The sequence below is a fragment of the Sciurus carolinensis genome, chromosome 7 (genome assembly GCF_902686445.1).
Source record: "Sciurus carolinensis chromosome 7, mSciCar1.2, whole genome shotgun sequence".
NCBI classification, from domain to species: Eukaryota; Metazoa; Chordata; class Mammalia; order Rodentia; family Sciuridae; genus Sciurus; species Sciurus carolinensis.
The window spans coordinates 115,824,834-115,851,173 of record NC_062219.1 but is presented as its reverse complement, the minus strand read 5'-3'; the positions used below and the strand labels follow the sequence as shown (position 1 = coordinate 115,851,173).

Below are 26,340 nucleotides of genomic sequence, written 5' to 3'. Positions count from 1 at the left end.
GTAGGATATGTCCTTCCCTTCTCCCTAACTCTTAGGTTCTGATTTTCCTCAGAAAATTTTGTAAAAATACTAGACTTTTCCAGACATTTTTGTCACTAGTGCTGGGTATGTAACATAATTTTTTGTCAGTGAAATAATTAAGTCATTAGTGTAATACAAAGCTGCTCCCCTGCCCATTAGGTTGCATCACAACCTAGCTTGTCAGTCTGAAAGTTGCTCTCCCGCCCTTTCTGGTGCAGTCATTTTCCCCGCCTCCCAACTACTGTCAGTCTGTGAACATCCTAGCTAGTTATTGGTTCATCAGTCAGCTTGCAAGTATCCTCCTCCATTATTGGTCCCCTGTTAGCCCGGCGGGATTCTTAAAGATAGCTTCACTGCCATCTTTTCTCTTGCTTTTCTCTCCCCGACTTGCTTTCTTTCTCCTCCTCACTTTCCACTCTCTCTAGCGCACACCCTTTCTCTTTCCTTTCTCTTTTCTTCTCATTTTCTCTTACCCTGCAGGGAGACACTCTGTTTACTTAATAAACTCCCTTATGTGATTTCCCGTGTCCGGCGTGGTTTTTGTGGGATTCCTTACATTGGTGCTGTGACTTGGATGGGCTCTTCCACTGTCTCTTTAAGCAAGTGGAACCCCATCTGACGCCCCAGTGGCCCCTGGACACAGCCTCACCTTCTATTATGCCCCGACACTCTGCTCTGCATCCCGGATTTCAGATTGGTAAGTCCCCTAGGTGGGTTCCCCTCGGCCAATTTAAACACTTCTCTGCCGACCTGAAAAGCAACCGTTGATCCAGGACCCTCGAGGTGGCTGAGGGTTGGGGGTACCCCAGCCACAACTTTTATAGTTACGGCTGGCCCCTTAGTTGGTCTTATCTGCCGGGTGGATTCCTGATTTTTATGGTGGAGATTCTCTCTCAGGGTTGAGGCTCATCTTGCGCTCGTGCTCGCACTCGTACTTGTACACGAAAACCCTGATATCATGTCCTCAACTCTTCTCGGCTTTTGCCTGGCCCCACATTGATGTTTGTGTGATGACACCATCTATGTGCCACCTTCTCGTCTCCAGTCGACTACTCTGGCCTTGGGACGCCCTGGCCACAGACTTGGCTATAATGGGATCTGGGTCCTCCATTCTGGCAGATTCAACGCTTCGCCTGACTCCTGGCTTATATTTGGCCACAGTACCAGTTAGATAATCAATCCAAAATGGCCGCATATGCCCCAGCCACAGACTCGGCTGTATCAGTCTCCACCATGGGACCTGGGTCCTCCAATCTGGCAGATTCAACCCTGGAAACCCTTTGCCTGACCCCCGGGCTTAAAGCCATCAAAATTCGTTTGTGTAATGGCACACAGCTTCCATGAGCAAGTGGGCAGATGGAAAGGGATTCCTTATCTTCAAGTCTCTTTTTTCTTGTTTCTTGGCTCTTCCTGCAGGCTCAGGCACCTCTGGCCCCTGTTTCTCTGTCTTCCCCTGCTTCTCCATCTCCTTTACCCCGTTCTGTTTCTGTTCCATTCCCTGGCCCAGTCCACCTAGTCCCCCTGCCACGAGGTCCTGCATACGCCGGTGTGGAGGGAGTAACCAGCCCAACCATCAGTGGCATATCCCAGTAAGAAGTATAATATAGCAGCCCCATTCCCCACAAGTAGTGGGAGATAATTGTTTCACAACTTTCTGCTTCCAAACCTGAATTGATTACTAACCAGGAAAAAGGGTTAAAATGCCGTAGGCATCAAGTTTCTGCTAGAACATTTTAGCCCCTTTCAGATCCAGATCTCAGTCAAGGCTTACATTGAAATGTCAATGGAGGAAACCAGAATGCTCAGTGGGAAACCAATCTCAAACCCAAGGAAAAAAGTGTCCATTTAAAATTTCTCCTGGGCTGCAACTCAGAATACTTTTTCTCTCTCTTCCACCTCTTCTCTTTTTCTCATTTTCTCATGTTATAATTAATGACCATTATCATTTTTCTTCTAGGACTTTTGTTTTTCTTAAATGCTATATTTTTGAGCTCACAATTTTGATCCTACATACCTAGGTTAATGATTTTTGATCAGTTCTTTTTATCCAACTCTAGAGTTATTTTTGAACATCTGTCACATTGCAATGGAGATAAACATTACAAGGCCTTTGCTTTTGTGTTGAATATAAGCACGCATAAAATTAAAATTTTAAAAATGGATCCAAATATTTTTAATTCACATGATTTAAAAAGGTTCAATTTAAATTGGGTAAACTAATAGAAGCAAAATGTCTTTAAAATTAACTCACAATTCTCTAGGTAGTCAAACTCATTGAATGTTGACATTTATAAAATGTCTAACATCAATTTTTCTAGGACTTTTCTTCCACAGAAAAGAGATGGCAAATACTGTTGGTATATCTTGGTTTTTTTATACTTGTCTGATATCTTGTTTTTTTTTTTTTTTACCATAAGATGAGTGATTTTCCAGGTATACAAGCCTTTAAAGCAGAAAATTTATCAATCTGCTATTCTCCAAATTAACCTTGTCTGTACCTGTCATCAGTAGGGTATATGTAAAATTTGTTACACTGAGAAATTTAAATGTAATGTATCCAACTCTAGAGTTACTTCTGTCACCTTCATGATAGTCACTGGCATGTTCCAGATTCTGCAACATTTATAACCAGTGTTTCATCAGCTCCCTTCTCTGGTTCCTGCCCACCTTACAGTAACTTTGGACAGTGGACTTCCTTGAGAGTTACACAGAGCTCCTAACATTGCACTTTGCAGCTCTGAAAAAAAGTTATATTAATGTCCTAGTCTCTGTATCTTTCCTAAAAACAAAGAATAATGTTTACATACATATGTAAAGATTGCTGACATAACTCTTTAGATCTGCATTTCCATCAGAGAACAGAGCTCCATCTGATCTCAGTTTAATCTTCAAAATCTGTGTTTATAAACCTTGGTTTTCTAAACTCCTTTGCCCCTCACTGAACTTGAGAATTTGGTCATGCTGGTCATGGCAAAAGAGGAAAAAAATAGCTTTAGGCAAAGCCCCACCTTACCTGAGATAAGACTCTGCCTCACAACTCTGCTGCACGTTAGAATGGCTCCAAAGTAAGCCAGACTTTAACTCATTTAAAGTTGTGTTCAAAAGTTTGATACTTTATGACTGGTAAGACTGGCTTGCTTGATGGTTAAAATCAAACTTAGAGACTGAGATTAAATACAGAGGTCAAGAAAAGTCCATATTTGGGTGTTGCCTTCAAAGTCAGCCTGACCCCGGGAACAAGAGGACTTCTCTAAGGAGCTTTGCAACTCTGGGTGGCTCACACAACCTCCTGATCAAGGAGATTGATGAGGCCACTAGAGAATGAAAAGACACTCAGTGCACCTGCCGCAAAGGAGGGTCATGGAAAAAGGGAGACACCCCTAATGCTTCCAAGGGAAGCCACCTCATTGAGGAGACCCTGCCTAACCAATGGCACTAATGGAGCTAAGAAGCTGCTCTTAAATTCTCTATGAGTGACCCCTGTGGGAACTCAGCTGACTCTTTAACAGACAGGAACAGGTCACTTTGACCAGCTTGATCTTAAACACCTAGCAAAACAGTTAAAACCAAAATATAGCCATTCTTGGGCATTTAAAAGAAATAAAAGTTAAATGTAACTTAAGATGTACACTTGTGTTAACCCACTAGAATAAAGACTAAAAGCTACAAAAGAGAGATTCTTAGGCAAATGTGCCTGATAACTATCAAGAGAAACTGCCAGAGTCAGAAGTTTTTAGTCAGTTTAAGGCCTACAGACACAGGTAGGCTTAATCTATGTTTGCTAGTATCTCTACTAAATATTGTGTTACATTCCTGATTATCTGAACAATGTTAAAGTTCCCAAATAAAGGCCTTGTCCTCTCCAGCCTTTGCTAGGCCTTGTTATGGGAACAACTCAGTTCTTCCACCCCCTGGTGAGGAATTATTGACTTCTGTCTTTTTTATGATATTCATTGGCATGTTCCAGATTCTGCAACATTTATATTGTATTAATCTCATTTCAGTACTAATGTCTTTTTGTTCTTCTCTCATAGAAGCATCCATCCCCAGATGCCTTTACAACCTGCTCTTCCCAACCAGACTTCTACCATGGACCCCTCGATTAACCCGATTTCTAAAAAGGGAACTCCAAACTGCTTGCCCCACGCTGCCCCCTTCCGGCTCGAAGAAGCCAGATCGGTCATCGCCCCCTTTCCCTAAAGCAGTAAAGGAGTTAAGCCAGAATTGGGTACAGGCAGTTAGTGTAGAAATTGGGGATCAGTTAAATCAAGAAAATGAAGTCCATGAAAACCATCTGCCTCTGGAAGTCTGGAAGTTGAAGACTGCCCCTGGGAGAATGGACTTTTTACATCTCCCCTGCAAAACCAGCCCTAGTCACTTAGGCAGGAAGGAGAGAGAAGGCTTCGGAAAAAAACTGGAGAACAAAAGATTTTCTTATAAAAACAGAAATGAGGGAATGTAATACAAACTGCTCCCCTGCCCATTAGGTTGCATCACAACCTAGCTTGTCAGTCTGAAAGCTGCTCTCCCGCCCTTTCCGGTGCAGCCATTTTCCCCACCTCCCAACTACTGTCAGTCTGTGAACATCCTAGCTAGTTATTGGTTCATCAGTCAGCTTGCAAGTATCCTCCTCCATTATTGGTCCCCTGTTAGCCCGGCGGGATTCTTAAAGATAGCTTCACTGCCATCTTTTCTCTTGCTTTTCTCTCCCCGACTTGTTTTCTTTCTCCTCCTCACTTTCCACTCTCTCTAGCGCACGCCCTTTCTCTTTCCTTTCTCTTTTCTTCTCATTTTCTCTCTTACCCTGCAGGGAGACACTCTGTTTGCTTAATAAACTCCCTTATGTGATTTCCTGTGTCCGGCGTGGTTTTTGTGGGATTCCTTACAATTAGGTAAATTTAAAAAGCTTAATAACAGAAACCAAATAACCCAATCAACAAATGAGCTCAGGAACTGAACAGATACTTCACAGAAGAAGAAATACAATGGATGGACAAATATGAAAAAATGTTCAACATTTTAAGCAATTAGAGAAATGCAAATCAGAACTACTCTAAGATTTCATCTCACTCCAGTCAAAATGGCAATTATCAAAAGTAAAAGCAACAATAAATGTTGACGAGAATGTGGGGAAAAAGGTACACTCTTACATTGCTGGTGGGATTGCAGATTGGTGCAAGAATTATGGAAAGCAGTATGGAGATTCCTTAGAAAACTTGGAGAGGAATCACCAACTCACCCAGCTATCCCATTCCTTGGCCTATACCCAAAGGACTTGAAATCAGTATACTACAGTGACACAGTCACATTAATGTTTCTAGCAGCTCAATTCACAATAGCCAAACTATGGAACCAATCTAGATGCCCTTCAAAAGATGAATTGATAAAGAAAATGTGGCATACATACACAATGGAATATTACTCAGCCTTAAAGAAGAATGAAATTATGGCATTTGGCCATAAATGGATGGAGCTCGAGGATATTGTGTTAAGCGAAATAAGTCAGTCCCCCAAAACCAAAGGCTGAATGTGTTCCCTGATATGCAGATGTTAATTCAAAATAAGGGGCAGGGGCAGCTAGGGAAGAATAGAGGTACTTTGGACTAGGCAGAGGGGAGTGAAGGGAGGCAATGAGGTAAAGGGGTAGGAAGGGTAATAAAATGAATCGGACATTATTACCCAGTATGCATATATGACTACATGATTGGTGTAACTCCACATTAGGTACAACCAGAAGAATGAGAAGTTGTACTCCATGTATGTATGATGTGTAAAAATGCATTTACTCTCATGTGTAACTAGAACAACAACAATAAAAAGAAGTAAAGGATGCATCCCTCACCTAAAGGCATTAAATTAAAATCAGTTAAACACAAAACGTGTGAATCAAACAAAGGAGGCTTAGGTTGATGCAAAAAGTATACAAAGTGTAAACAGAAGAATTGTCCTTTGCAAAGGACCAAGATCTCAAGGGGAGAGGAAAGTAGGTGAGTAGGAAGGAGGGTGGGAAGCAGGAAGTTCCAGAAATTCCTGTTTGGCAGTTCTCATACTCTCTTCAAGGTAGTGATACAATAATTTTTTAAGAGAATTGGGACAGGAAGCCCTTGACCTGCACTCTGCAAGCTCCTGTAAGCACCTGTTCCTGACCTTGAAGAGCTCTAGTATAGTAGAAAAGACTCAAACTGATCATTTCAGTCTTACCGGGTAAGTGATAAGATGTTCTGTGGTTCTCTGGGTGTACCAAAGAAGAGGAATGAATTCATCCTGGGGTTCAGAGAAGGCTGAAGAAAATCTCCATCATGTTTAGTCTCCAACCTCAGTCAAGTATCAGCTTGATAGATAATATTTTCGTGAATGTTGTGGCTTGGATATGAGGTTTGTCCTGCAAGCTCATGTGTGTCCTGCAAAGCTCATGTGTTAAGTAATGCAGTAATGTGCAGAGGTGAAATCATTGTATTATTAGAGCTATAACCTAATTGGTGGATTATTCATTTGATGGATTGATAATTTGAATTGATTACTGGGTAGTAACTGAAGGCAGGTGGGGTGTGTCTGGAGGAAGCAGGCCACTGGGGACATACCCTTGGGGATTTTATCTTGTCCCTGGCTCCTTGGATTTGAGTGTTCTCTCTCTGCTTCCTGTCTGCCAGGAGCTGACAGCTTTCCTCTGCCACGCTCTTCTGCCATGATATTCTGCCTTGCTTCAGATCCGGAGTGACGAAGTCTGCCAACTGCAGACCAAACCTCTGAAACTGTGAGCCCAAAATAAACTTTTCCTCTTCTAAGTTATTATTGTCAGATATTTTGGTTGTAGTGATGAAAGCTGGCTAATACAATGTGCCTGGAACTTTTTTACCCATTCCTCATAATAATTATGCCAAATATCCACATCTTTAGTCCATTGTGAGCACTGGCACACAATAAGTGCTCAATTAATATTGGCTCACTATCCTTTTTGAAAAGACTTTTGTGGTATTTCTAAAAAAAAAAAAACTTTCCCTAGGTGGATGGGGGAAGGGATGATGACAGACCTCCTGCATTATAATTGCCAGGAGTCTTATTCAAACATCGTTGAATTTTCTTGGGGTAGAGGCCATGGATTTGTATTTTTAACAATCATCCCTTGGATTCTTATACATAATTAAATTTTAAGCCACTAGATTATAGTATCTTTCAATTTTACCCCTCTTTTTAAACCCCACCATCACCCAAATGGCCTTAATAACTTTCTACAATGCCCTGATGCCTGTCTATCTCATTCCACTTCTACGTACTACTGACTGATTTTTCTCCTAAAAAGAAGTTCCAATCATACTGTGTCCTTGAATAAAAATCTCCAAGGGACACAATTTGCTGCCCAGGCCCTGAATTCATACCTTTTTAGTTCTGATACTCCTGCCCACTCCCTTACTAGGTCCCAGGAGGCAGGTCTATGAGCTATCTATCACAGAACAAGTGCTGTGCCTTTCAACTACCCTGTGTCTGTCTGCACGCCAATGTCACATTCTACTGCCCCAATTCCTACCCCTATATTCAAGGACAATTTCATGCACTGATTTCTCTATGAATCTTTTCCTGATGTCCTTCACCCATGTGATTTCTTTCTCTTCTGGGTCCTTACCATTCTTTGTGCCTTTAGTATGATGTTTTCCATAGTCTACCTTATGCAGTTTTGTAGAGTTTTATCCACTCTGCTGCAAGTTGCAGGAAAGCAGACACTGTGTTAGTAAACTCAGTGCCCAGCACAGTGCCTGAGGCACAGCTGGGTCTCAATAAATGGTTTTTTTACTGAGTAAATTCACTTGGCTCAAATGTAAGCCCTGGAGACAGAGACTGTGCACCGGTCTTTCCTCTGACTACTGCAGTGCTCTGCAGTGCTTTCTACCCAGTAGGTAATAGAAATGTGGTGACTAAAGTTGCATCTGGCAACTTTTCCCCTTTTGATGACAAATTATTTAAAAATCAAAAGAAAACCAAGATTTCAATACTGGATGCTGGAGTTTACTGACTCTTTTACAATCTTAACTGTGACAATTATTGTAAATTTAGATGAAATATGTTTCCCTATTTAGGAATACTAAAATTATACCAAAGTAAGGTGACTATTTTCCCTACAGCTAAGACCAACAGTTACACTGTTTTACTTCGAAAGACATATTTAGTTCTAATTCTATCCCCTTTACAGCATGTGACATAAGGTGTTTTCAAAAAAAGAAGTTCTATTTTCACTTTAAATTACTAAATACAGAATAGATTTAATACACATAAGTATATATGCATATGTATGTATAGTCTTTTAAAAAATAAAACATTTTACTTTGAGATAATTGTAGATTCACATATAACTATAGGAAATAAAGAAGAGAAATCTCAAGGATCCATTGCCCATTTTTTTCAATGAGAATATTTGCAAAGTTATATTAAAATATCACAAATAGGACATTGGCATCAATATTTTCCCAGATATGCTTACACTGTGTGTGTGTATACCTGTGTGTGCATTAAGTTACAAGCAATTTTAACATGAGTAGTTTTGTGTATCCAGTTACTGTGAAGATATGGAAGAGTCCATCACTGCAAGGATGCCTCCTGTGCCCTCGTGTAACCACTTGTTCTCCCTTCCCCAAGTCCTGTCATCTACTAATTAATCTGGTCTCATTATGTTTGTTAAAGAATATTATGTCTTGGAAACGGGGTGGGATGGGGTGGGGGAAGGAAAGTTATTGGACTGAGACAGACAACATTACTCTATGTATATGTATGATCATACGAATGGTATGAATCTACATTGTGTACAACTATACAAATGAAAAGCTGTACCCCATTTGTGTAAAGTAAATCAAAATGCAGTCTGTTAAAAAAAAAAAAGAAAGAATATTATGTCTCTGGAGGCTGAGGCAGGAGGATCATGAGTTCAAAGCTAGTCTCAGCAAAAGTGAGGTGCTAAGCAATTCAGTGAGACCCTGTCTCTAAATAAAGTACAACATAGGGCTAGGAATGTGTCTCAGTGGTCAAGTACCCCTGAGTTAAATCCCCACTGCCCTCCCCTGCAAAAAAGAATACTATGTAAGTGGACTTACATAACATATAATGTTTTGGGATTGACTCTTTTCACTTAGTAAAATTTCCTGTAGATTCATCTAAGTTGTCTATTGTGTCAACAGTTTATTCCTTTATGTTGTTTCATTAACAAAAGTCTAAAGTTTACATTAGGGTTTGCCCTTTCTGTTGTAAAAGCTATGGGTTTTGACAAATGCTATGTTAGGTATCCACTATGATGATATCACACAGAATAGTTCCATCACCCCAAAAAATCCCTTGTGCTTCCCCAGTTTCTTCTTTAACTCCTGTCCCTCATTCTCTGTCAACCATGATCATTTTACTGTCTCTACAGTTTGTGTTTTCCAGGAGGTTATGTAGTAGAATAATATAGTATATAGTTTTCTTACTGGCTTTTGTACTTAGCAATATGTCTTTAAATTTCTTCCATGTCTTTTTGTGGCTTAATAGCTCATTTCTTTTTATCACCAAATAATATTCCATTCCACTGTATGAATATAACAGTTTATCCATTCAACTGTTGAGGAACATCTTGGTAGTTTTCAGTTTGGGGCAATTATTAATTAGGTTACTACATACACTTGTAGGCAAGTTTTTGTGTGAATATGTTTTCAACTCATTTGGGTAAACACAGGAGCACATTTGCTGGGTTGTATATGAGTATGTTTAGCTTTATAAGAAATTTCCATTTTTGTCTTCCAAAGTGGCTGTACCGATATGCATTTCCACTGGCAATGAGGGTTACTGTTGTTCCATGTCCTTGCCTGCATTTGGTGTTGATGGTATTCTGGATTTTAGCTATTCTCTTAGGTATGTACTGCTATCGTGTTCTTGTTTTAATTTTAAATTCTCTAATGACACAATGTTGAATTTCCTTTCATATACTTATTTGCATCTATATATCACCTTTAATGAGGTATCTGTTGAGATTATTTGTCCATTTTTTAATTGGGTCATTTATTTTCTTATTGTTGAGTTTGAAGAGTTCTTTGTAAATTTTGGATGCCAATCTTTATTCAGACATGTGTTTGGTAATTATTTTCTTTCAGCATATGACTTGCATTTTCATTCTCTTAACAGTCTCCTTCACAGAACTGAAAATTTTAAATTTAGTGAAGTCCAACTTATCATTTTTTTCTTTCATGGATCATGCTTTTGTTACTATGTCTAAAAATTCATTGCCAAACCCAAGGTCACCTAGAATTTTTTTTTATGTTATCTTTCATAATACTTATAGTTTTACATTATATATTTAGGTCATGGCTCATTTCAAGTTAATCATTGTAAGACACATGAGGTCTGTGTCTGTATTCACTTTTTCACATATGAATGTCCAGTTGTTCCACTACCATCTCTAGAAAAGACCCTTTTCCATTGAATTGTCTTAGCTCCTTTGTCAAAAACCAGTTGGCTATGTTTGTATGGGTCTATTTATGGACTCTCTATTATGTTCTATTGATGTATTTGTCAATTTTCTTTTTTGCCAATATCACACTCACTGCCTCGATTATTAATCTCTACAGTATGGCTTCAAGATAGGTAGTGTCTGTGCTTTAACTTTGTTCTCTTTCTTTGGTATTGTGCTGGCTATTATGGGTCTTTTGCCTTTCCATATAAAATCAGTTTGTTGATATCACAAAATTTCTTGCCAGGACTTTTATTGGGATTGAATGGATCCATACTTCATCTACAAATCAGGTTAGAAAGAATTGATATCTTAACTATATCTTATTTAGGAACAAGAAAAATCCTTTATTTAGATCTTTGATAATTTATTTCATTAGAGTTCTATAGTTTTCCTCATAGAGATCTTGGGCATGTTTTGTCATAGTCATACCCACATATTTTATTTTTGCTGCTAATATAAGTGCTATTGTTTTAAATTTCAAAATTTCAAATTCCAACTATTTATTGTGGTTGTATAAGATTTTGTGGATGTAGATTTTGGTGCACTCACTAATTTTGTGCTCTGAAACCTTTCTATAATACTTATTTAAAGACTTTTCTGGTCAATTTTTTGTTATGCTTTATGTACACTGTGTTATCTGTGAACAAAGACAGTTGCCTTCTTTCCCTCCTAGCATTCTGTATTTCCTTTTCTTGTCTTATTTAATTAGGTAGGACTTCAGTTAAGTGTTAGGTAACAGTGGTGGGAGTCAGATCCTTGCCTTGTATCCCATCTTAAAGGGAAAGCCTCTAGCTTTTTGCCATTAAGGATGTTGTTAGCTACAGATGTCTTGAAGATATTCTTTATCAAGTTAGGAAAATCTCCTCTATTCACAGTATTTATCACAAAAGGATATTAAATTTTTTCTAGTTTTCTTTGCATCTACTGATACAATCATATAGTTTTTCTTCCTTAGTCTTGATACAATGGATTACATTAATTGATTTTTGAATGTTGAAGAGTATTGCATATATTCAATAAATCCCACTTGGTTATGATATATAATTCTTTTTCTATATTATTAAATATTATTTGCTAATAATTTGTTGAAAATTTTTGCATCTATGTTCTTCTTTTGTAATGTATTTATCTGTTTTTTTTTTTTTTTCAGTATTAGGTATATGGGCCTCACTGAATAAGTTAGAAAGGGTTCCCTCTGTTTCTTTTTTTTCCCCCCAGAAGAAATTATAAATTCTTTGGAATATTATATGTAATAATAATATCATTTATATATGAGAATAGTCTTATTTCTTCCATTCCATATGTATGCCTTTTATTTCTTATTCTTACTTTATTACAATGGCTAGTACTTCCAGACTATGTTGAATAAGTGCAGTAAAAGTGAATATTCTTTCGCTGTTCCTGATCTTAGAGGGACAACATTCAATCTTTCACCATTACATGTGACATTAGCTGCAGGATTTTGTAGATGCTCTTTAATAAGCTGAGGTGATGCTTCTCTGTTCTAACTTGTTGAGATTTCTATAATGAATGGGTGTCAAATACTTCTATTTTATGTAATTCTTCTTTAGCCCGTGGATATGGTAGGTTACTTTGAACTAGCTTTGTAATGTGTAATAAATTCCACTTAGTCATGGTATATAATTCGTTTTATACATTGTTGAAATCAACTGCTGACAGTTTGTTAAGAACTTTTGAGCCTACTTGTGAGAGATATTAGTCTGTAGTCTTTTATTATTGTGTTGCTTGTTTTGCTTTTTTGGTTGTGGTAGGGATTAAACCCATGGTCTCACACATACTGGGCAAATGCTCTACCACTGAACTACATCCCTAGCCCTCTCTTTTCTATTTATTGAAAAAGGCCATGTAAAATAGTTTTTAAAGTGTTTGGCAGAAGTCTTTTAGATCACCTTTATCTAGAGATTTCTTTTTGAGACCTTTTAAATTATGGATTCAATTTCTATAATAGGTATAAACTATTCAGTTATGTATTTCCTCTTGGTTGAGTCTTGGGCTAATCACTTTTGATTGCCAATTCGGATGTCAGTGTTTCCCATATTTTCTCAAATGACTACAGCAACATTTGCAAAACAGCAATTGACTTTAATCTGGTGCTCTGACATCATATACACAAAATCTACAGGCAATTTATAGGCAAAAACTTCTGCAGTAGCAGAGACAGAATTAATCTAAATGTAAAAGAAAAGGCAGAATGTATGTGAGAAGAGCATCCACAGGTGATACGTGCGGAAGCTGTTATTCATGACTATTGTTGTGCAACACCAAACTGAATGTGAGTTTGATTTTACATGGTTAAGCCTCATGTAGGAATGCAACAATTTTACATGGTTAAGCCTAGTACTAAAATGCTGAAGGTATCAAATGTGTATATTGCCATTGTCCCTCAAATAGATGATTGCAAGGGGAGGGGATCAAGGTCAACAAACATTTTGCCTACTATTTTTGGAAGGCATTCAGAGTGTTTGGAACATTTCAGCTCACTACAATGAAGCTAGCAGACCAGACAGATAGGATTTCAGAGTTAGAGCTTGCCCCAGTTCAAGAGTGTGTGAAACCAGATTAACAGTGCATACTTTTAATCCTAGACAGGTATAGCAAAGTCACATTCCATTATAAAAAGTTATGTTATAATCTTGTAAAAGGCAACCCATTCTAACTCTCACACTGCCCAGAAAACTTAGCAGATGCAATACCAGTCAAATTCCATTATCCCCACATCAAAGTACTATATAATTCTTAAATTGTTCTGGAATTTTATAGTATGAAATCTATCTGAAGTAAATAGACTCTAGAACACCATTTGAGAATCTTGTTTCTCAGTGGTATTTTTTTATTTGTTATTAATTAATTACAAAACAAAATGTAAGAATAAGAACATCTTTCGGATCACTTTTGTGTGCACACGCATGTGTAGTTCCTTGAAAATGAACTAAGTTTTGTAACTAAAGTCACTTAACTAACCCAACTCAGAAAACTCATTCTCCAATAAAAGGACAAAGCTACTAAAGAAAAACAGTAGCTTAAGAAAAAAAGCTAGCAAGCTCTATAGAGACAATCTGACCAAAATTGAGAACAACTACTAAATGTCAAGCTTGCTGAGGTATGCAGAGGACACACAGTGAATTAAGGTACTACCATTGCTTGTTTCTAGAAGGAGAGCATTAGAAACTATCTAAACCACTTCTTATTCTTCTGTGAAATGGAGAAAGGTCACCAAATAAATCCTGTTCTATGAAGATCAACAATCCTTTAACTGCAGACATTGAAAGTTAGAAAGTTGCTAAATATTATTTAATCCAATGCCTACATCTTATAGATAAAGAGAAACACAGAAAAATGAAAGAATTTAAGATTACAGCTAAGACTACAACTCAAATTTCCTAATTTCTAACCAAGTACTCTTTATATTATATTGTCTATCTCAGAGTCCAATGGACTTTCCTTTCTCCTAGTTCTTCCCACAGTTTGGTTGTACCTAATCAGGTCAATTAAGTTCAGATGAATAGAGCTTAGGGACTATTTTCTCTCTTTCTTCTCCCATCCTCTCAACTTCATAGTTTTAGTTTAACAGATAATTTAAAAAATTATTAAGGATTTAATTTGGCATAGGAAGTGAGAAGACTACAAAATCAAGTAAGGCATACTTCCTACCTCAGAGGAATTATAAGTATAAACACTGAGTATGGTATTCTTGGAGACCAAAGTTATACGTACAAAATTTGTCACCATCACCCAATCAAATTTTCTGATGGAAAACCCCTTTTTAATTGACTCCTTAATTTCCAGAGTCATTTTTGTTACTCTGACATGAAAGTGAATGGATATCTGGTTTCTTTATCCTTGCTCACTATTAACCAATTAGTTCTGGAGCTCTGGGCAGTCATATCTCTTTATACTTTATCTCCCAAGTGTGCAAAAAACCTTCTGTTATCATCTTTCTTCCTTTCTTTTCTTGTTTGTGTTTTGTGCATTTTTTAAAGTAGAGCTTCATAGTTATTCATAGTAATTGGGTTCATCCTGACAAATTCATACATGCATGGAATTCAATTTCAGTTCATGATCCCCCTGCTTTTCCTCACCCCCTTTTCCCTCCTGTCCTCCTCTTCCTTTCTTTTTGAATATGATCAAATTCAAGGTATTAAGTATAATCAATTTATGTCTTTTTTTCTTATTTCTCTGGTTTCTCTATGTTCACAGTAGACAAACTCTTCATTCCCAGATTATTAGCAGCCATGGAGCTGTTAGATGTAGTCGTAACTCATTGGAAGCAATTTTAAACACAATTTAGTCTAGAGGTATATAGATCAGACTGGTGGCTAGAAAGTCAATTAAGAAATCAATTATAATGAAGATCAATCTCAAACTAAAAACCTGTCTTTGATTCCTTGCCAAAACGGGCTTCCATTGGCCTTTCTAAATTATTTTGAATGACACCTTGTTTTAGTACATTTGGGCTGCTATAGCAAAATATCATAAAGTAGGGAGATTATAAACAATGAACATTTGGTTATCAAAGAAGAGACTCGAAGTCCAAGATCAGAATGTAAGCCTTTTTTTACAAATTAAAATAATCAAATGGTTGGTAATCTTTTTTATGGAGAATTAATAAGTATTCCTGAATTATTTTAGAATATGTAACACGAATATCAAAATGTATTCTTTGTAGGCAACTCCTGTTATATGACGATGCCTGGACAAAAGTTTGTGACACACTAATGTTACTAATATGTCTAATTGAGGCAGATATTCAAACAAACATTGAGAAATACTATGTGAAAGCTTGTGGGGTAACTTGCTGCATTGATAGATCGGCTCTGAGAACTCTATTTCAGTCATGAAATTGCCAATCAGATCAAATGATTATCAACATTAGCCTGAATGAAAGTAGAAAAGCATTTGGGGAAAAACTTAAAACGTTCTTTTCTCTCTCTCAGAGTTGCCTATTGCTGCTTGAACTCTAATTTGAATACTTCTTCAGAAGAAGGCCATGATTAGAGGAATAAAAGGGTTTCGTGTGGCAGGAGTAAAGTACCACTGTCATATCCCGTCAGTCCTCTCAGCACCCACTCAGACACCCTGTCTTACACCAGCTCCAAAAGAGATTTTCCCAAGAAATGAGTTTCAAGCTATTTCAGTACCCATCACTACTGTCCACTTGTCATAACTGAAAAAAATATCCATTAAATTACAAAAAGATTCTGTTATCCAGCATTTGCTAATTATGATTGAGACCAGAAACATATAAAGTTTCAAAGAAAACAATTGAAGGGAACATCTGAAAATAATTTCCCCCATTCTTTGTTGTTCTACTACTCACGGCAAATCTTCCAATCTGGAGGCTTCATGTCTTGGATCCAATAGATCATAACCACATTCATTGTAGATTTCCAAATAGGAAATGTGTGTTGTATATATTTTGCTGCTGTCCTGATTGGAAAAGAGTAAGACAGTATTTAATGACTATAAATAACAATTCAGTTTAGAGAAAGATGAACACATTTATCAACGTAGTTTCCTCAGAGTTTTGTTCCTATTCTCTCTCACTCTATGTGGTTTACATTTTCAGTTCGTGACACTTTCAAGTTGCCAGTTACCATATGCATGGAACTTTTTTTCTTTTTTTTTTTAATGGCCAACACCCATGATTACAAGTAACTTCAGTCTGTTATTTTTTATTGGTTCCACATTATACATAAAAAGTCAATGTATACATACAATGAGCCAATTTGGTTGCAGAACTGTATAACACACCATTTTTTACTTTCCAAACCAAAAAAAAAAAGTTACTAAGAAAATACACACTTATATTCTATGAATAGTCTATTCATAAAAAAAGGCAGAGATCATTTCTTTGGTTCGAAAACTATAGTAGCAAAATAGTTTCCATCTTTAATCATAATTCTTTTTTTTAACTTTTTTAATATGCAAACTTTTCTGGTGACATAAGTAGATAACAATGAAAACAAGTTCTGGGGACAGAAGATGACTTATATCAGTCAGGTAAGAGAGGACACTAACAGTTCACACCTTGTTTGTTGGGTTAATTTTCCTGCTCAAGTGGGAAAATCAAGGATATTCATTTAAGGGTTAGAAAAGGGTGTTTTCTGTGGTCATTACTGAAATACAATGATGTAGGCATCAATGTAATTAGGATAAAAACCAAGGTGACAGGTCTAAGTCTCAGTTATGCTAATAGAGAAAAAGAACCCATTCCTTCTGAGGTGAAATATGGCAGGAATATTTTTGAGCTCTTCAGGGAATTCCAAGTTCAGTTTTCTATACAAAATAACAAAAAAGAGTATCACCTCAAAAATATGAATGCTTTCATTTCTGCAAATATTATTATGTTTTTACTAAAGGGAGAAAATATTTGAGTCTTGTGGCAAGAATGATGTCACAGTGGATAGTAACAGAGAGGATTTGCTTCAGATGACATTCCTGATTCTCAGTCATATACAAGAACAATCCACTTCATAGGTCTTGTTCAAAGGAAGAGGAACAGTGGCCTGCAAATCAAAAGCTGAAATCCCAGTCCAACCAGCCATGAACTTCTATCATCACACACATGAAAATGAGGAAGTTGTAGATGAATCCCTGTACGTTCTTTAGTTTAAAAGTAACATGATTTATTGGTCCTAAAATAGCTCATGCTATCCAAATAAAGATATACCATCTCATAGAAAAAAATGATACATGAAAAATTAATGTACTTTCAACCAACACATGAATATAATAAAAACACTGAGCTACAGCTGAAATTCCATGCTCTGGTGTTCTGTGAAGGTGGCAACATGGATTGAATTCTTGCTAAACAAATTTCTCTCAACCAAATTCTGGAATCCTGCTGATGTGACTCCAAAGCTTATCCTGACAATGACCTATTGATTGCATTAGTATCCTGTGTTCGTGAAGGCACCATTTCAACATAATTGTTTGGGTTGTAGCTTGACTTAGTACAGGTCTCAGAGACTATAAGCCTAAGAGACTGTAAGGCTGTTAGTCTAATTCAGTGTTTCCCAAAACAATCCATGAAATACTCCTGGAAAATGTGTCCCATGGTCAACATAAATATTCTGCCCTTCCTGGAAGATTATCAGAGCATGTTAAAGGCCTTAGGGATCCTTCAGTCACATTGTGAGATCCTGTTCTAAAACTTATCTGAATATAGCTGAAATGAACCAGAGATTATGGTTTGAGATCTTAGCATACAGTTCTGAGCTCAGAGAATACAGACAGAACTGGGTTTGAATATTGGATCTGCTTTTTATAACAGTGATCCTTGATTATTTCGGCATGATAATTAATCAGTGAATAACAGCTTTGATCTTGCAGAAGTATTGTGATGGAGAAATAAGACTATATATTTAAAATCCTCCCAAAAATGTCCTTAACCATCACAGGGACCAATGGATCATTGTTACTGCAACTATTATCTTTGTCATTGATATTTCTTTATTTTATTTTTTAGTACTAGGGATTGAACCCAGTGGTTCTCTACCACTAAGCTATACCTCCAGTCCTTTTCATTATTATTTATGAGATGGGGTCTCACTAAGTTGCTGAGGCTGGTCTTGAACCTGCAATCCTCTTGCCTTAGCCTCCTGTGTAGCTGGGATTACAGGCAAATGCCACTGCATCCATCTTACCATGGATATTGCTTTAAATTATTATGTCCAGAAACTTCCAAATGAAGAATTCAGTATGTGAATATAAAAGGGATGGAAAAGAAAAGCAAAAAGAACAGCCAACTTATATGTTCATCTGCAGTGAAGAAATTCTCTTCTTCCAGAAAGTTGAATAAATCATAAAAGTCAGGAAAATGGCAGGTCTACTGCTCTGAGATGATAGGGATAATGGCTTTGGCTCCTCCAGTTTCTGCATTTTCTGGAGTTTTATTGGAATACACACTTAAAATTCATTGAGCTTTGTGGCAAGCTACCTTTCCTTATTACTCCTTTTTAGTGTCTAGGTTGCCAGACTGTAATGTAACACACATGTTTCCCACAGACAGCCTTGTCTCCTGCCCCCAAACAAGTTTGAAACTCACAAGACTCAAAAATAATGAGCAGTGATTTCTAAAATAAATGGAATCAATTTTCTTCTCTTAAAATCAGTGAAAATGTGTTCTTATCACACTCACAGGCATTTCAGGACCCACTATGACCTGGGCTCTTAGTTTATCTTGAAATAAAGATTTTGCATAAGTCAAATGTTTCCTTTCTTTAAGAATTATAGAGAGGACTGGGGTTGTAGCTCAATGGCAGAGCATTTGCCTAGCACATGTGAGATGCTGGGTTCGATCCTCAGCACCACATAAAAACAAATAAGTAAGGGGATTGTGTTTACAACTAAAAAAAAAAAAAATTAAAAAAAGAGAAAGAATTCTAGAGAGCTCCACTGGTCCTCTAATGCAATCAATCAACTGGAGAGCTTGGAGTACACTCCTCAGCTACACAAAGCAGGCAGACTTCATGACATACTTTCAGTTGCCTGACTTATTTCACCAGAGCCAGGTGTGGTTACAAATGGATGTGCTGTTCCCCACTGTGGAAATCTGTCCATTTCCAGGGAGTTGCCCTGGCTATAAATTGGTCTGATGGGCTTTCTCCAAGTCCAGGAAATCACTGAGGATCATGCAGAAGAAAATGGGGTTTAGAGTCATGCCCATGACAAACAGATCTAAAACAATGAACCTGACGGACGGTGAGTACTTGGGAGACATTTCGAATTTTAGGACTGCATGAAATTTTAAAGAAGATGAAAAATATTTTCCATTAGGAGAAGACTTGTTTATTTGGTTTAACTTAATCAGGGAAATTGGCTTTGAGCATTTCAAAGGGTTCTCTGAATTTGGTCAGGGATCGTTTGGCCACATGCACTTACATGAATATTAATGGCTGTGCTAATAAATAACAACTATCATGTACTGAGCAAGTACTGTGTGCCAGGACCTGGACAATATCTTAAATACGGTCTGTCCAGTCCCTCACAGAAACTCCATAACACCGAGACCTTAAGCAACTGCCCCAATGTCACATGCTGTCGGTAGTACACTTTCTCAGACAGGCCAGCCTGCATCAACCCAGTGATCTTTCCAAGACAACAGGCTTCCTGATTAGGCCACAGCAACAGAAACTATTAGAAACTACATTCCTGGTTTGTGAAATCTGGGAACAAAACAAAATTGTTAATATAAAAAATAAACGAGTAAATGAAAAGAAGGGTCTCAAATCCAGCACACGCGCTACACTCAACTCTTTCTCTTCCACGTTTTCTGGCATGCAGAGCTGGCTTGCAGGAACTAGTGAGAGATGAGCTGAACTAATGGATAATTGCTACTTTATGGATGACAATTAGACTTATGCAGATCTCAGCAATTTTTCACATCTTTGCAACTCGCAATGCAAATAACATACAGTAGAGAAATTTTGGAGTGACTGTTACATTGACCTACTTAGGACATTTGTTGTACAGAATTAATACAACCAAGGAACTGCTGGAACCAGAAGGGATGCTGAAGATCCTCTAGTACAATTCAAACCCTACTTTCAGAGTGGAGAAAATGAAACCCAGAGAAGTTAATTGACTCATTATAGTAAATTTGTTTAAATAAATGACCAATAAAATAAAGCCAGTCTGAGCCACAGAGGCAGTGTGTGTAGTGGCAAAAGCATAGAAAATGGTAGAACAGACCTGGGATGAGCTCCAGCTCAATGCTTTATAAGATGTGGATCCACACAAAAATTTTTTAAATGGAGGCTCAGTTTTCCCAACTATAAAAAGGGGATACTTACTTTGTTAGTTGTACTTTTGTTGTATTAAATAATGATAAAGTATAAGGCCCTTGGAGGCCCTCAATAAATGACATAATAAAGACAGGGATGCTGAGCATGGTGGTGCCTGCCTGTCATCCCAGCACTCAGGAGGCTGAGGCAGGAGGATCACAAGTTCAGAGCCAGCTACAGCAACTTAGAGAGGCTGTAAGCAACTCGGTAAGACCCTGTCTCTAAATAAAAAATACAAAAAAGGACTGCAATGTAGCTCAGTGGCTAAGTGGCTCTGAGTTCAATTCCTGATACCAAAAATAAAGACGGGAACTCCTCTTTATAATTCTGTAATGTTCACTGCAATGGGATTTGTACTCTGGTAAACTTCAGCTTCTTTTTGTGAAAACATAGCAACCATACTATCCCGTTTAGTGCTTTGGTAGCTAAAAGAAAGTTCTGCTTGGTTAAAAGACTCTTCCTCGTTTTTTTCTTTTTTTTTTTTTCTGGTACCAGGGATTGAACCCAGGGGCACTTAACCACTGAGCCACATCCCCAGCCCTTTTATATTTTATTTGAGACAGGGCTTCGCTAAGTTGCTTAGGGCCTTGCTAAATTGCTGAGGCTGATTTGGAACTTGTGATCCTCCTGCCTCAGCCTCCCAAGTGCTGGGATTACAGGCATGCGCCATTATTCCTAGGTTTTTTAATGTGGAATATAAGATTTTAATTGGTAAGAGGTGTTATCTGCTCTTTTAAGCTCTGTGGTTGTAACAGAAAGAACTCCCTTTGATCCTTTGCTCAGGTAGCAGTACTTTAATGAGGAGGACCTTCTTAATTTCCACTTCTCCAACAAAATCTTAACCTTTCTTCAAATGTAAAGGTTGGAGCTATTACACAATAATATTTTCTCACTTCGATATAATACCACAATAAATTTCCCATCCACAGTAAATTTCTGCTGAATCTATCAAACACAAAATGAACTTAGTTTTATACCTTTTGTAACTGCTCAAAAATGTATGACAGTGTCCTTGGGATAATGCCTCTGTCACTGTAACGCTCAGCCCCGCCTGTGATAGTGAATGTCTTGCCACTGCCCGTTTGTCCATATGCAAAGATGGTTCCATTGTAACCTGCCAGCACACTGCAACGAAAAATGGGCACACTTTTAATACCAAAGTGGCTACCTGCACTTGTATTAGATGACTGTATTCTAATAGCAACCTTATTAAATTCTATGGAAAAGATATTTACAGAAATATCCACAGAAATATTTAGTCATGTGACTGGAACTAAAATTTACATTTTAATCCAGACATATCAGCACATTGATCCTTTTCCTCTAAGAAAGAGCATGTAACTCAAGTCCAGCTATCTTAAATATTTTCTTTGTATTTTAGTATGCTAGACTTGAATCAAAGAATATGTAGAAAGACCATCCTGGGGAAATAACACCTGTAATTTGGTCACCTGTCCACCTGACACCTGCTACCTTACACAGTCACTTTCTAGGATATTAGAACACACACAGTTTGCTACTATGTACCTTGTAATGTAATTCCCTACAGTTAATTCTCATCAACTGAAAATCTGCTAGGAATTTCCCTTCTCTCCTTTCTTGGAATGACTTTTTTTTTTTTTTTTTTTAGAAAGATGATGGTCCATATGTGTTCTTTAGCCCTGCAAAACAACCCTTGATTTGATGGTGGATGGTGGTCTCAAGAGCCCTGGATCTTCTCAGCCTCTGCAGACCACCACCAGTAACAGACACTTTTAACAATGTGTATGACATATTTCAGGCTTTCAAAAGTGGGTCTTTTTCTAGGCCACACGAAACAGTAAATTCTTTCGGCTTTACTTCTTTTTATTCATTTATTTTGTTACAAGTGGCTCCTTGATCTCAAGATGTTTTCATCAATCCAGTTATGACGCTGTCAGCTAATGGTACCCACGTTGTGAGTGGTTTTTTCAATAGATGACTCCTCTGAGATCATTCCTCACAGTTCACTTCGGGATTCCTACTCTACTACTCTGCTGAGATCCTGTTCACAGTTCTTTCTAGGTCTTTTTATGCCTTCCCACCCTCATGCTGAGTGACCTATCATCCTAATTCCCTTCAAAACACACAGCTGTTGTCTAGAACTTTACCAGTTAAGTTCACAGCATCTTATGCAACTAACAAACTAACAGTATCATTAGCAACAAATTAATGCATCCTTTGTTCTGTAAGCAGGTGATATTGATGCTTATAAACTTAAGGGACTCAGTAAAGGCAGGGAGAAAAAAGGTATTACTACTGTGTGGTTCACCTTTCTACTTTGGAGAAGCTTAATCATTTTTCATCATGTGTCTTCACATGAGGACAGTAGACTTGAAATTGTGTTGGAATTACTGTAATGCATTTAGGTGGATGATTACAGAATCTTTCTTTTCAACAGAATCTGTCACCAATGAAACAGAAATGTCCCATTAGCAATCTCATTTGGATATATGGTATTTCTTGGTCACAAATGCTCTATGTAAATGAAATCTATAACTTTTAACATCAGACCTTAAATGTTTTATTGATTCTAGGTATAAAAATTCTTAAAATATATTAGTCATTATCTGTCTTGAAGAAAAATGAATATGGAGCAAAAATTAACACTTTCCTTTTGATACAGATACAGCCTTTGGAAAGTGGGTACTATAGCATGCCCTACTGGTACTCACTGATTGTTCTACATTTTTATACTTCAATCTTCTTTCTCACAGTCAATGGTTTCTGCCTACCTGTCTCTAATATGTGCCCTCCCTACACTCATCTGCTATGGGATAGAAAACTAGGTAGCACAGTTTCATAGGACATTGTGTGAAATAGATACTCCTGTGACCATTTATTACATTCCTATAATAAAAAATTAAATAAAGAAATGCCAACAGGCAAGGTTTATCTCTAGTTCCTTTATCTAGAGGCCCTGCATCCCAGGGTTCCAGTGTCCAGTATTTATTGGGCCCCAGGTGTTTATGTCTTCTTCTAGTCTCGTCTTAGAAAAAAAAAAAATTAAAAAAATAAAGAAATAGAAATAGTGGTGTAAGAACCTTCAAAAATCCATTCCTTCACAAGAACAATGATAGCAGTGGTAAAAATGGTCAAAATCAACTTTTTCAGAACCCTGGGAATTATCCACAGGTACACAATAATCCAAGGAATGTTTATTTAAGAAAAACAGCTGAAACTCAGTAGAACAGTAAATGTCATGGTTTTAGCTTGAAAATTCTCAGCCCTCTTTCTGCAGCTCCCCAGTAGCCTTGATAAACAACAGCCGTGAAGCCACAGGAGCTGTGCAAACCAGTAGCCAAACAACACTTAAGGGAGCAGGGCAGGTTTGGAGTTCCTCAAAAACCCTATCCCCAAAGCAATGTCACTTCTGTACTTTCTCATAGCTTCCTGAAAAAGCATCACTTACAGTATAAAACTCATCTGTGACCTGACAGAACTACTAAGAGCTACATAGCGTGAGCAACCCTATCCCCAGAGTATTTGCTGAGAATAACCAGTGGAAAGTATTTAACAATACAGCTGCTTGAGGCCACAATACCAGTGAGGTAAGCACAAAGGTGACCAAAAATTTAAAAGAAAAATCTGTGAAATAAGATGTCTGTGAGGTGCTTTGAAAAGCTCTGACATATTGCTTGGATTCCAGAAGGTCACACACACATTCAGGGTTATAGGTATGCCCAAAACATACTTGAGAAAATCCTTGAGAATCTCCACAAGCAGGAAGTTCAAGGCATTTAAAGAAATCTCTATCTAATCATTAGCCTAAACTAATTGAGCATAGACTTCAGAAGCTGTGCCTGGCAAACACAGAGGCAACCAAAAACTTAGAAGACAAGTCCATGGAATAAGACAGCAATGAGGGGCTTTGTAAAGCACTGGCATATTCAGATATAGACTTTCAGAATGAAACCAGAATAGACACTAAATAAACAGGCAGAAGAGCAACAATAACAACTAACAACAACAATAAACCCTGGGAAGGGTAGGAATCTGATTCCTAAGGTTGTCATAATAGAGTACTTAAAATGCCCAGTTTTCAAAAACAAAATTATAAGACATGCAAAGGAATAAGAAAATATCACCCATATTCAGGAATAAAATGGAAACAGTCCTTAAGGAAGCCCAGATGTCTAAGCAGGTAAAATTAAATTAGCTATTATAAATATGTTCAAAGAATAATAGTAAAACATGTTTAAAGAATTAAAGGAATAAAAAAATCATGTTTCATAAATTGATCAATTAATAAAAAGGTAACATTTTAAAAAAACCAAAGAGAAATTATGGTGTTGAAAAATAAAATAACCCAAATTAACAATTCATTACAACAGCAAATTTGACTTGGAAGAAGAAAGAATAAGTGAATTTGAAGATAGGTTAATTGAGATTTTCCAATCTCAGGAAGAGAAAGGACAAAAAAAATGAAGGAAAATGGAACAGAGATCTCAGAGACCAACATATCCATGACAGGAGTCCTAAAAGGAGAAGAAGGAATATTTAAAAAAACAATGACCCCAAACTTTCAAATTTTAAGGAAAAGTATTAATCGATATATCCAAGAAGTTCAATAAACTCCAAACAGAACAAACACAAAACATCCAAACCTAGACACCTCACAATCCATCTGTCTATAAACAAAGAGAATCTTGATAGCAGCAAGAAAGAAACGACTAATCAAATACAAGGAATCCTCAATAAGATTAACAGCAGATTTCTTATTAGGATTCATTTAGGCCAGAGGTAATGGGATACCATATTTAAAATGCTGAAAGTAAAAGACTGGTCTGAATCTCTTTTCAGAAATTGATGAGCTTCTCCTAAAATTTATATTTCAATTTTATCTTCAGATTGTTTTTTGCTGTTGCATAGAAATACACTTGATTTTTATAAATTGAACTTGTATCTTACAACTTCATTAAACTTGCTTATTCCTTTCAATAGCCCTATATAACTATGTAATATTGTATCTACATCAATATCTATTACTGGTTTTCATCAACAGTTCCTGTCTCATACCTCTTTCCTCAATTTGCCTTAGAAACTAGGAGCTCTAATCTAGCTTCACCTTGGAGTCTGCCATATAGAAATTCTCCAACCCACCTTATCTAATAGTAGATGATAAAACCTTCTTTTTCATAAGCAAGATCCCCTAGGTAGATAGTGGCCAATGAATTGGACTTTGGTTTTTCCCTCTAAGCCAAGAGAGGTTCTTGGACTTTTCTATATATGTGATCATGTCTAATGCAAATAGGGATAGTTTAATTTCTTCCTTTTCAATCTGCATGTTTTTTATTTCTTTTTCTTGCCTCAGTTAGTTTGCTAGTAACAATTCTCCCAGTTTTTGTTTATTTGGGAATAAACAAAAATTCTTCATTCATTATCGAAGAGTAATTTTGCCAGTTAAGAATTTTCTATTTGTAGATGATATGATATTCTATATGGAACTCCTTTAAAATTATTAGAAATAATAAACAAGATCAACAGCGTTGTAAAGTATATGACAATCTCATAAAGATGGTAATGCTCGCAGCTGGGAGGTGTAAGGGAGTGCAGAATGTAGGTGCTTGAGTTCAACCCTCAGCATAAGGGAAAAAAAAAAAGAGAGAGAGAGAGCTTGTAATACCTCCCAAACTGATCTACATTTGTACAATCTCTGTCAAAGTTCAGGCTGACTTCTTTGAAGAAACTGACACAATTCTCCCAAAATTTATATGGGTAAGTAGGGGATACATAATGGCAGAAAACTTTGGAAAGAACAAAGGTGGAAGATTCACTTTCCCAATTTCAAAATGCACTACAAAGCTTGAATAATTAAGACAGTGAATATTGGCATAAGAATAGACATGGGATCAATGGAATAAAACTGAAAATCCAGAAATAGATTCTTACATTTATAATCAGTTTATTTTCAACAAAGGGTGATAAGACCATAGAAGAAAGGGCAGTCTTGTTAACAAAAAATGCTTGAAAAACTGAAAAAGAATGAAACTCGACCTCCATCTCACACCAGGTACAAAAAAATAA

The 26,340-nt window shown here is 37.1% G+C and overlaps 1 protein-coding gene across 3 annotated transcripts in view; it reads right to left on the bottom strand.

Moving 5' to 3' along the window:
- The window catches only part of Kif6 (kinesin family member 6), a 392,117-nt gene that overhangs the window by 289,100 nt on the left and 76,677 nt on the right, over positions 1-26,340 (bottom strand). For all 3 annotated transcript variants that reach the window (XM_047559645.1, XM_047559644.1, XM_047559646.1), the window contains 2 exons: positions 21,273-21,420; positions 15,828-15,937 (listed from right to left, as the gene is read on the bottom strand). In XM_047559645.1, coding sequence (XP_047415601.1) covers positions 15,828-15,937; positions 21,273-21,420 — 258 coding nt within the window. The remainder of the gene's footprint in view (positions 1-15,827; positions 15,938-21,272; positions 21,421-26,340) is intronic.